General features: G+C 46.3%; 1 protein-coding gene across 2 annotated transcripts in view; it reads left to right on the top strand.

Annotated features, from left to right (window-relative positions):
* The window catches only part of Spock1 (SPARC (osteonectin), cwcv and kazal like domains proteoglycan 1), a 472,211-nt gene that overhangs the window by 212,667 nt on the left and 247,240 nt on the right, over positions 1–12,304 (top strand). For both annotated transcript variants that reach the window (XM_035441548.1, XM_035441547.1), the window contains one exon: positions 3,036–3,081. In XM_035441548.1, coding sequence (XP_035297439.1) covers positions 3,036–3,081 — 46 coding nt within the window. The remainder of the gene's footprint in view (positions 1–3,035; positions 3,082–12,304) is intronic.

Below are 12,304 nucleotides of genomic sequence, written 5' to 3'. Positions count from 1 at the left end.
AGATTTTCCTTGGAGCTGGCTTTCACAGTCTCTGTAGCTGAAACAGTAACCTCCTGAAAGGGAAATCCCTAGAGAATATTGGGGCTAAATTGTGTCAGCACCTTTGGGGCTGTGGTACAAGGGAAAAGAAATCACATTCGATTGTGTTATAGGACAAGCCCATCCATGGTAAGGGGACATGATCACCAGAGTCTGTAGAGGAGTGACTTATTTCCCATTAGGCAGAATTCAAACTTTGTTCAACAGACTTGCAGTACAGTGTGATGCTCATGCCCTGGCTTCAGGACCCCAAGAACCCCAAATCTGTGAATGTTCACACCTCAAGATAAATTTCTTAGTGTTTGCTCATGTCCTTCCACACAGCTCACATCACCCCTGGATTATACGTAATAATTAATAAAGTGTAAATGACCTGATATGGTGGAGTGACAGGTTGGGACCACAGCTAGCTGTCTGTCTAGGGGGCCAGTGGTTAGTTAGGTGGGACTTGAGAGTGAGCGGGTTCCCAGGAGAAGTTTCCAGGTAGCATTCTTTACTCCTGGCTTTTTGCACCTTGCGGATTCTACTTCATCAAAATTTTCCCTAGACTGAATCAAATGATGAAGCTGAGCTGGTGCCGGGCTGCTCTGGGGCCACTTGTACGTGTTAGAAGAGTGACCCTCATGCCCTGCCACCACAGCCTCTGACCCTGGCAGTATATGTAATAGCTAGAAAGCCCTTCCCTGCTGCCCCTTGCCCCATTCCCAAATGAGCTTTGATGCATTGAGTACTTCGCAGTGCTCATGGTCTTGGCCTCTGGTTGGAGGGTTTTCCACCAGCTACAGTAAAATTGATAATACCTGAAGCTTTGTAAGCTCCCAGCTCCTTGTCCTGTGTTTTAGTGATCTCCTTTCTTCTGGTGGAGGAAAGTGATCAGATAAAGGGTATAATTCCCCATCCCACTTGGCCTTCCTGGGCAAGGGACTGTTTGAAGGGCTTATTTTGCATAATGAGTTTTCATTCAAGGTATGCTTTCACATTTGCAGTAATTAGGCAGTATTATTACATTTGCAGTGGGTTTTAAATATTCTAAGGCAGACATCAGCTTTTAGAGGCTTTATATTTAAAACCGTGCTTTCCTCCCAAAAGAAAAATGTAAAAATAGCAATTAGACTTAACCTGCAAAGCGACAAGGTCCAGAAGAATGCTTCAAATTCCATCCAGGTTCTCAAGTGTGCAGAATCATTAGGGGTATCCTGTTCTCAGGACCAGTTTCTTGGACATCAAAGAGAATGTAACATGGGAAATTAAAGTAAAGGAGCCTGTCTTGGGCTCTGGCCCTTCCCTTGGACTCAGATCCACAGCTTCCAGAGTTCCCTGGATTAGGGCAGCATGTTCATGGGAGAAGATTCAGAGGGTCCACAGTGCCATTGGGCATGCTGCCATTCACTTTGCATGGGAAGAGTACACCGGTTGGCGGCCTGAATAGTTGGCTATCTCTGTCCTTTGGGCTTGTCTCTTGCCTTGCTCTCATGAACAATACACTCTCTGCTAACAGGATTGTCTAAGGCTAAGAGGATATTGAGCATCAGACAGAAACTTCCACCAGCTTCCACCCTTTGCCTAAGATCACTTAGCACTGGCTCTCAGTTTTTAGATAACACGCTGCCCCACATTTGGATTGCATTTGAAATAATAAGTGGAGTGAGGATATTGCAGATTGGTTATTCTTGACTTTCTCAGTGATGGCTCATGGGATAGATCTCAACCCAAGTCAGGTACCATCAAATTAAAGCAAAGTGGACCAGTTCCTTGGAGTTAAAAATAGTTTAGTGCTTCGTCCCTGAGATCAGGGGAGGGGCTGTTCATGTTTATTCACGCTCTGCAAAATGGAATCACTGGCCAAGAAGCAATATGTTCTGATTTAACTGCAAATCAAGTTAACTGTAAAATCTGTTTGAGGGTTTGGGTGACCGCAACAAGGATCTAATAGAGTCAGGTAATTTAACGAGGAGGTGGCAGCCAGTGAAATCCACAGGAGATTGTGTGGGAGAGATGGGACATGGGACAATGGGACATCGAGGACAAAAATTTAAACTAATTGTACACTTTGATGTAAATTAACTTCCCCAGAAGGGAAATCAGGGGCTTGTTTCAGTCAGCCTTTCTGAAGGTATCTGTGATGTGTGGAGTACCTGCCCCAAACCACATAGCTAACAAACTGGGTATCAGCTGAAAAGGGCCAAGTACCCTAAAGGAGGTGTGGTGTGACCTGGAACAGCGTAGCTTTTCTAGCTTGCAAGATGTGGGCTTGCTCGGGAGGCTGAGGCCCGTGGTGCCGGTTCGGAAGGGAGAGGGCTGCTAGAAGTAAGATGAGGTTAATAGAACCTTGAAGAGCTGGGTGATGTGGTTTCTTGCAGTTTCAAAGCAATAAAGCACCCACCTTGGCACATGCTTGATGCAGATGGCGTGCAAGAATGGCACGGCTGTGACAAGAGCAGAGAGGACGTGGCTTCCCACCCCTTCCATCCCTAAAACAAAAGACATTAAGCTAAGCACACACACCCCAGGGGTGTTCAGACATTTGAATGGTTCTCTGGTTTTAGGCCCTGTAAGTGTTGGGAAACTGGAAATGTGCACCGCAAGATATATGTCTCCATGCAAAAGAAATGCTGACAGTTAAATTATCAGCTGTTACAAACACAGGGGCTTAATCATAAGTGAGAGAGCCCAGGTATCACCTTCAGTATAATTGATAGCAAATGTACCTCACACTTAGGAGATGTCTGGGCTTATATGTCAAACCAAGATGAGCAGAACTGTTTCCATATCAGGCTGTATGTTTTTATAACTCCCAGTGTTTAGTGCCTACAATTTGAAAGGCGAGAATTGGAGAAGTAAATTGACATTTCTTTTTTTACTGCATTCTAATGCTTGTTTGGGGGAAGATTTGTAAGCTGTGAGGGTTCTTTGTGTTTTGGGAAACAGCATAAAGTGTTTTTTATGCAGGCAGAGGCCTCAGACATCTGACCTTTGTTTTTCCTTTTCTTTCCTAGGATGACTATTTCAGAAACTGGAATCCCAACAAGCCCTTCGACCAAGGTAAAGGACAAATCACGTCTAGCTGCACACCATGGGAAATGTCGGCTCATTTCCCTTCCTTGCATGCAAAGTTGATAATCTCTCTCTTTCTCTCTCTCTCTCTCTCTCTCCCTCTCTCTCTCTCTCTCTGAGGCTTTCTTTCTTATTTTATTGTCTTTGGGCCCTGAACCAAGTGGGGTGGTAGAAATTATTTTATCAAATTGGGTATTTGTCCGAGGTTATTTAAACAATTTTTAAAACTTGAGTGAGCTAGTGAAATTATTGATTGATTTTGTTTAAAAAATAGTAATTATTGCGCTCATGAATTGTGGGGCTGGCTGTATGCTGCAGTTTTATTCATAGAATGCAATATGCTGAAAGATGATGTTCCTTTCAATGAGGGAAAAGAGAATGATTCTGGGAGATGTTCAAGGGTACTTGAAATCAGTTGTTAAATGCATTCCCTTTATGACTTTTATTTTTAAAAACAATTTAGTTATTGCGTATGTTCCTGTGTACACACACACACACACACACACACACACACACACACACACACACACGTGTGACGGTCAGAGACAGCTTTCAGGAGCTGGAGCATTTCTTTCCACCATGAGGGATTCAGTATCACACTCAGTTCATCAGGCTTGGTGGGAAGTGAATTTCCCCCCAAGCCATCTGGCCAAGCACCATCCTTGGTAGTTTCTAAGTAGAAGGTGTGGCAGTGTCCACTTACCGCCAGGCGGTTGTCTCCTTGAGTCCTTCCCAGTCATCCTAGCAGGCATGAAACTTTCCATGGGGGCAGATGTAGGTCACTGTCCTTGTGAGAGTCACCAGAACACCATGAGGGACTAGTTCTAATTGCTCTCCCATGATGTCTGTGCTCTTAGTTGCTGAGATGACGCTAACCGTGCTGGGGATAGGCATGTACCATTAAGCCTGACACTGTCTACTGTGCATGTCTCCCGGGGCTCACAATCCTGAGCATGGGCTTCAGTTCAGTCACTTCCTCTGGACTCTGCTTTTTCTCTAATGTTCACCTTTTCATGTGTGTTTATCCCAAACCTTAAAGTAGTGCAATGCTTTGTTTGGTCACTCCTGCATGCCTTTATCCATCCAGTTTTCTACCCACCTGGAAAATTTATTGACCTCTCACTGTTTGCACAATTGCCAAGCCAAAAAACAAACAAACAAACAAACAAAAAAAAAAAAACCAAGGGGAGAGCAAATGAACCATGGTTAGTGTCCAGTGGAGCTGCTCAGGGTGAGGGGCGAGGAGAAAGAGTTGCCATGACTTCAGTGGGATGTGTTAGTGACCACAGTGCAGGTGTGTGCACGGAAGGGTGTGTGGCTGTGTAGAGGACTGTGACAGGGGCTTGGGGGTCTGTATGTTCTGGGGAAGAAGGAAGGCTGTGTGCAGAGAGCTTTCCTTTGGAGGCTCTGCCTGGTGTGCATGTGTGTTAGCCTGCCTCTAGATCACCCCAAGAATTCCCAGTAGTATAAATGACGGCATTGGTCACCTAGGCTAACTCAAGTGTTCTTAGAAGATTAAGCCTTCATTTACAAAGAATGCTACAGATGCAGAGTGACACTTCCCTTGCTTATGTGTGACGAGTGAGCCCCTCTGAAGACATCTGCTTTGGGCTCTCAATTGTGACAACGGCTCAGCTGTGAGGTTCCCTCAGCTGCTGCTTTGTGCTAAGATGCACACAGGGCTCTTGCTCTCCAAGGATCCCAGTAACTGTTAGATTTACTCCCTCCCAGGGCGTTCGGACAAATGAAAATCCCACAAAGGGAAGACACATTTGCTTTTGTTAATGCACATGACAGAAGGAATGTATGAAGACAAGCACCGTGTGCTACCTGGGTATATGAATGGCTACTCCCCTTGCTTTGATGGTCACACAGGGATTTTGAGTTCCGAGGGAAACAGCATTTAAACCTACTGAGGATAAAACTTCCTGACAAGGCTTTTGCCTGTGTTGTGACCTGCTCTGTGTGCTTGGGAGCTTAGATCTGCTGAGATGAACCTTCTTCCCAAATCTGTGATGCTCAAGGGTGCAGCTGTGAGTCCTACTTGGTACCTCAGTGTGGCTGCTGTGGGTGTTTATATACACAGAGATGGGAGAGCAGGAAGTTGAGGATAACATTCACTTAAAATCTTAGTTCCAGCAGATGTTATCAATTACACGGTGTGCTGCTTAGCAGAAACGGATGGTTACTGATGGCACTGACACCACACGGTGAAATAGAAGCCACAGGCACAGATGACATTGGACATCTCATCTTTGGGATGTAAGAGAATTACTGAACTCCACAGGAATTGTCAGAAACATGAAGCCATCTCTGTTTTGTCCTGGTTTGCTTTCTGATGCTATGATGAAACGCCGTGACCGAAAACAACTTGGGGAGTAAAGGTTTTATTTGGGTCACACTTTCACATCACAGTGCATCATTGAAGGAAGCCAGGACAAGAACTCAAGCAGGAACCTGGAGGCAGGAACTGAAACAGAGATTATGGAGGAGTTTGGCTTACTGGCTGCATTCCCAGGCATGCTCAGCCTGCTTTTTTTTGCACAGCCCAGCACCAGTCCAGTAACGGTACCACCAACAATAGACTGGGCCCTTGCTGGAGATTGTTAATCAAGAAAATGCCCCACAGAATTCCCAAAGGCCAATCTGATGGAGGTGATTCCTCAGTGAAAATATGTTTTCCCAGGCAACTTTGGTTAGTGTTGAATTTGAATTGATAAAACTTAACAAGACGTTTTCCTGATGTGGGGAAGAATGAAATACCAGGCTGGGGAGGTGACACAGTGGGTACAGTGCTTGCTGTATGAATGTGGAGGCCTGAGTCTGGGTCCTCAGAACCCGAAGATACAGTAGCAAAGCTGTAGTCCCTGTACCCCTTAAAGGAGATGGGAGATGGGGGCATGAGAGTCCTCAGAAGATCATGGGCCAGCTAACCTGTGCACACGGGACAAAGAAGAAACTCTCCAATGTGGAGGTTGCCCTCTGACCTCACATGCCTATGGTGGCACATACATACCAGAGCACACACTCATGTACATGCACACACACTCACACATACGTGCACACTACACTACATGCGCACGCGCGCGCGCGCACGCGCACACACACACACACACACACACACACACACACATACACAAGTGCATGCATACCACATACACAGTAGGGGTGGCAGGGGGAGAAAGAGGGAGGGAGGGAGGGATATCAAAAGAAGATTTGCATCAGGGAGACATTTACTTGGCAGAGAAAGAACTACAAAACTACTTTTTGAAAACTACACTCGGAGTTCATAAGAGCTGCCAAATGTGTAACATTGATCACTGAAGAGGCCTCTCTTGTTAGACATGCCTAGTCACACGGGCATGGAGTGTGTGAGCACAGACTGATGGGGGCGTGGTGTGGGCGGGAGCAGGGTGAGGTCTGGCTCATCAAGACACTTATAAGCTGGTACACGTCTTCACAAGTGACATGGCTCCATCGTCATTGCCGTGACTTTCTACAGCCTCAGCTTGGCCTCACACACACAGTCTGTGCTTTTGGTCTGTGGCTCAGGCTCCGTCCCTCTCTATTGCTGCATAATTGATCTTACTGATATCAGTTACCTCCAGAACAGTGTCAAGAGGATCCCATTTTCTTTCTACCTGAGGGCATGGGCTCGATGAGGACAATTTATGCAACTACAATACTGTCATTAAGAAAATAAAAGGGTGGCTTTGTGGGCCACAAAATCTGGGGTGGAAAAAAGCTGTGAAGAAAATTCTAGTTAGTTATTTCAAAGGTTCCCAATTGCCCCTTTAGAAAAAGAAAACTGAAGTTCATTTGCAGTATTGTTTATGGAATAGGTGGTGTATTGTTGTTGCATGGGGTTGAGGAAGGTTGTGTGTGTGTGTGTGTGTGTGTGTGTGTGTGTGTGTGTGTGTGTGAGTGTGTGTGTGTGTGTGTGTGTGTGTGTGTGTGTGTGTGTGTGTGTAATTACCTGCTCACACTGGAATGTTTAGAATGTAATTCTGATGACTTGAAGATGTCCCAAAGTGATGGAGCACAGATGGGTTTAGGTCTCTCCTATAGTGTGGTTCACTCAGGAGTGAGCCTGGCAGTTTATGTGGGTATGAAGTTCCAACTGATAAAACAAACTGTGTTAAAAGGAATGGCCGAGGGACATCAGAGGACAAGTGACTTCTGCATAGAGAAAGCAGTGGGTGTGTCAGGGACGGCACACAGTCACTGGCTTTGATGATGGTGTGCCTTGCACAGTGAAGACATCACTCTTGTCTAGCTGTCCAGCAGGGGCTCACCCGCTTCAGAGAACAGTAGGAACATGCAGAGTAGACCTGCAGATTTAAAAGAAGCCAGGGAGTCAGGCACCTGTCCACATGCTGTTGACTCAAATGGCAAGAAAGAAGAAAGCCCTGGGACTTTGACTCCGCCCATTATCCCACCATCCCCACAAGCTCACATCCTGACACAGCACAGAACCATCAGAGGGGAATTGTCTTCCCATGCCCCAGCTGCCTTTTGGGTCCCCACGGAGTGCCGCAGCAAGCTGATTGCCGGGCTGAAAGAGACATGGGGCAAGATGGCTCACTGAAAATGTTGTTGGAATTTTCCCAAGTGGGACCAGATGGAGGTGCTGAGCCTCTGTGACTTTTTTCTTGCTGTGGGATTCAACCTCCCTCTCCACAGAGCCTCTGATTTGCATTCATTGGGTCTTGAGAAACACTTTTTAAAGCTTAACTTACCTTCTCTGAGGCTGGGAATTGCTATATTTCAGAGGCAGTTGGCCTGGTCTGGGGGGAGCAGCATAATAGTTTCCCCTTGCTGCCTTGCTTTTGGAGGAAGCAGCTTCACTTCTCCATCACCATACAACTTGAGGGAGATGTGCTCCCAGACTCTGCCCTTCTGACCCTCCTACCCCCTACCCCACTGTCTACTCTATGCTCCGGATACATTTTCTCCCCATTTCTTGTATGTCTTGACTCTGACAATGAAATAACTATTATCTTTTTTTTTAATTTGTAGTGTTGATTTCTAAATATTGTGACTCAATCCTGGCAGGGAAGAGAACATTATTAATTCAGATATTGGTGTTCTTTGGTTGAACTACATCTCTGGGCTTTGAAACTGGATCAGGTTAAAAGTTAGGTCTTTCCTCCTTCTCTGACTTTGCCTGTTTTCCTTGCCTGAGAGAAATAAACCATCAGACATGTAATATTGGCATCCCAGGGAAACTTCCTTGGTGCTGTCTCCCAGTTTCATTTCCCTAAAGGTGATGGGACTGTTACTTGGCCTTTCTCTCCATGTCATCTGAACACGTGCACAAGGTGTTACATTAAGTCACGTGTTTCACACTAGAAATCAGCGTCTCTTTCTCTAGCCTGCTTACAGTATGCACTCAGTGTACTGGTTGACATTTTGTTTTTGTAGCTGTAGACTTAGTGACTCCTTTACAATGCAATGTTCCTGCAGGTGCCACAGTCTACTCCTCTTCGCCCCTGTTTGTGGATGGCTACATTGTCTCTCTTTGTTGTGGTGTTGGAGTACTTTTTCTTTATAAACTTCAACAGGCACACAATGACTCCTGTCAAGCCTTTAGACCTGCAGAGAGTGGCATCTCCCAGTGGGGAGCCTGGATGGGATGTTGTACTGGCTGGTTTCGTGTCAGCTTGACACAAGCTGAAGTCGTTTTGGAAGAGGAGCATCAACTGAGAAAATTCTTCCAGTTTGACCCGTGGGCAAGCCTATAGGGCATCTTCTTAATTAGTGATTGAGGGGGGAGGGCCCAGCCCATTGTGGGTGGTGCCATCTCTGAGCTGCTGGTCCTGGGTTCTGTAAGAGAACAAGCCAAGTAAGCCATAAGGAGCAAGCAGTAAGCAGCACCTCTCCATGGCCTCTGCATCAGTTCCTGCATCCAAATTCCTGCCACGCTAGAGTTTCTGCCCTGATGTCTCTGGATGATGAATCGTACAGGAACTGTAAGCTGAAATAAACCCTTTTCCTCTCCAAGGTATTGATGGTCATATGTTTTTTATGACAGCATTAGTAACCTAACTAAGACATGCAGCAATGCCAGTGCTAAAATGGTCAGCTCTGGCTAATACCATGGCCTTGCTTAACTTGAGCTTGCCTGTCACTCGTAGAAAGCTCCCCCTTTGCATTTCTGAGGGTTAAGTTCTGAGAGTATGCTTCTGTATATGTTTTCTTGTAGAAGAAGAGAAAATGAAACATTCAAAACATAATGCTCTTATTTTAAAGTTACAGGTTAACCAATGAGGTATGAATATAACTTCAATAAAACCAGCAGAATTAAATGGGCCTTTTAACTACCAAGGTAAGGAGAAACATTTAGTGTAAGCAGGCAGAAAGGCCCAAGCTGAGGCTGGTTTCTTGCCTCAGAGTCCTGCAGGGCCTTGCAGAGGTGTGGAGGAAAGGGAAGGTGTGAAGTGCTCCTGGTTAGATCTTGGCTGAGCCATTGATTATTGGCCCCATTCACACCCTTCACTCTCTGATCCACAGAAAGGCACTAGGGTGCGGTTCCATCTGGACAGACATTTGTGAAAGTTGCTGTTATGATCACAATGACCAAGGGGCTGGCTTGGTTATCAAATGTCTGAGAGAATCCATGCTCTTTCAGTATCCTGTTAGGTGCCCTTGTGCAGGCTCCTCATCCACACAAAGTGCTGGGTCAAATGTGCATAGAATGTTCTGGAACAACTTGCCAGGACCTGTATCCACAGGCCCCAGGAACAAAACCATTCAGGGTTCTGTTTCCCCTATTGGGGAGAGAGAACGGCGGAGTCACAAGGACAGTAAAACTGGTCTTCTAGTCATGGGCTCTGTGGCTTCCAGTTACCATGTGAGAGCTTCCCCTAGAAGGTCCAACCTGTTCCCAAGTCATGCTGATCACCTTCCCCAAATTTACAAAATTTGATGCTAGTTTTTATTTAAGTGGGGATCTGCTACTGTTCCACCTGCTGGATGTTGTGTTTGCTGAGCTGTAATGAACCAACTTTGGCTTAGATGAATTATCAACAGAGTAAAATGTGTCATTTGAATTCAAAATATATAACTGTATGGCTAGTTCGGCTTGCTTCTTAGTGTAGAGTGGATTCATGTTTTTTCTTCATTTGCACAGAGGGGAGATGGCTGTTTAGGAAAATGCTGGACCCCACTCTATGCCCAAAATTGAAACATTTTGCTTGTTAATACCCTCATCTGTATTATGCACCATGTAGTGTCCTATTTACACACAGTCACCATGTGCACAGGAGGCAATGGCATCTGTTGGGAAGGCCCTGGCTCTGCAGCTTTGGAGCCTGGCCTCCATTCCTAATGACGCTTCCATAGCCCTGTGCAATCGGACAGGCGTCTGCCTTCCTGGGCCCGGGGTCCTCGTCTGTATGCTGAGCTTCTGGGGTTTATCATACCTATAATGTGGGGGATCTACAAAATTGATCCAACCTTATTTCCTGACAATGTTAGGGCTAGAAAGCTTTGTTACAAGGCGCATGATCACGGTTTCACTCTTGGTCCTCAGATGTGGGAGGATCTGAACACTTAAGTATGAGCTAGCTGGTGTGTCAATCACCCAGTCAGCTGGTATCCACCGTCTAGGAGTTTGTTATCCAGACTGAAACTCAGTAAACAGGAACAACTGCAGGGTGTCCTGGAAGGCCCCAAAGAAGCTGTTGGGGTCAGAGGAGCTCAGGCCAGGGGTTGTCAGTCTTTGCTGGGTGGTGTCTGGCAGAGGCTCCTGGTGCTTCCTAAAGATGGCCGTGTGTTTGCAGGAAGGCTGCAGTGGAATCACATGGTAGGGAGAGGAAGTTTCTGACCAAGATCAGTCAGGCTCACTAGAGCAGAGTCCACCAGTGTGGGGCACTCAGGGCGGCTATGAACAAGCACAGCAGAGTGGACCACTTACAAGCAACTGACATCATCACAGTGAGCCACTCACAAGCAACTGACATCATCATAGTGAGCCACTCACAAGCAACTGACATCATCATAGTGAGCCACTCACAAGCAACTGACATCATCACAGTGAGCCACTCACAAGCAACTGACATCATCACAGTGAGCCACTCACAAACACTTATTCCACTTGTTTTTAGAATCCACAGCCTGGGCTCAAGGTAGCCATGTGGTGGGGTTCTGGTGAGAGTCTCTGTTCAGTTAACAATGGGTAACTTTTCTCCACTCTTCATAGAGAGGACAGTGCTGGGACATCTCCTGGGAACCCATGAGGCCACCGCTGCCAATGGTTGCTATCAGGACCTTTCAGCTTCCCAGACTCCCTGTGGTGGAAATCTCCTACTAAGGCTTAGGACATCAAAATAAGAACTTGCAGGGAACATAAATTCAGCCCCTCCCACCAGGAGGATGCTTCTCTTGAAAACACTCTTCCTAGGAGATGCGAGAAAAACAGAATCCACTGCAGTTCATTCTCTCCTCCCTACCCCTTATCTCTGACCACTCTTGCACCTTGAGCAGGTGAATGAACAGTCAGGGAGAGCTGGTGCAGTCACGGGAAGCTGGGCCTGTGACGCCTGTCATGAGGGCTGCCAGGCTGGACTTGAGCCTTATCAGGAATAGCTAGAAAGGAAGGTGATTGTATGTGAAGCTTCCTTCTCCATCGCTGGCAAGATGGTTACTTAATGACTAACTGGAGAGCCAGGTGTGCTGGCTTCACAGCACTTGGAAAGGAGAATTTTCACAAATTTGTGGCCAGCCTGGACTATGTGGTGACTTCTAGGCCAGCCTGGGTTATGATATAAATTCTGTATCAAAATAATCAAAAGAGCAACAATGGAAAACAGTGCTGGATGAGGGGCATTGTACCCTGGGGCTATTTGTAGGTACTGTCCTACCATGAGCCAGTGCCTTGTCTAGACTTTGTCTTCTAGGAGTGTGTGTGTGTGTGTGTGTGTGTGAGAGAGAGAGAGAGAGAGAGAGAGAGAGAGAGAGAGAGAGAGAGAGAGAGAGGTGTATGTGAGTGTGTGTGAGTGTGTGAGTGTGTGTGTGTGTGTGTGAGAGAGAGAGAGAGAGAGGTGTATGTGAGTGTGTGTGAGTGTGTGTGAGTGTGTGTGAGTGTGTGTGTGAGTGTGAGTGTGTGTGTGAGTGTGTATGTGAGTGTGTGTGTGAGTGTGTGTGAGTGTGTGTGTGAGTGTGTGTGTGTGAGTGTGTATGTGAGTGTGTGTGTGTGAGTGTGTGTGTG

Source organism: Cricetulus griseus, chromosome 3 (assembly GCF_003668045.3).
Source record: "Cricetulus griseus strain 17A/GY chromosome 3, alternate assembly CriGri-PICRH-1.0, whole genome shotgun sequence".
Lineage (NCBI taxonomy): Eukaryota > Metazoa > Chordata > Mammalia > Rodentia > Cricetidae > Cricetulus > Cricetulus griseus.
Note: the sequence above shows the minus strand (reverse complement) of the source record. Positions and strands in the feature narration are given on the sequence as shown.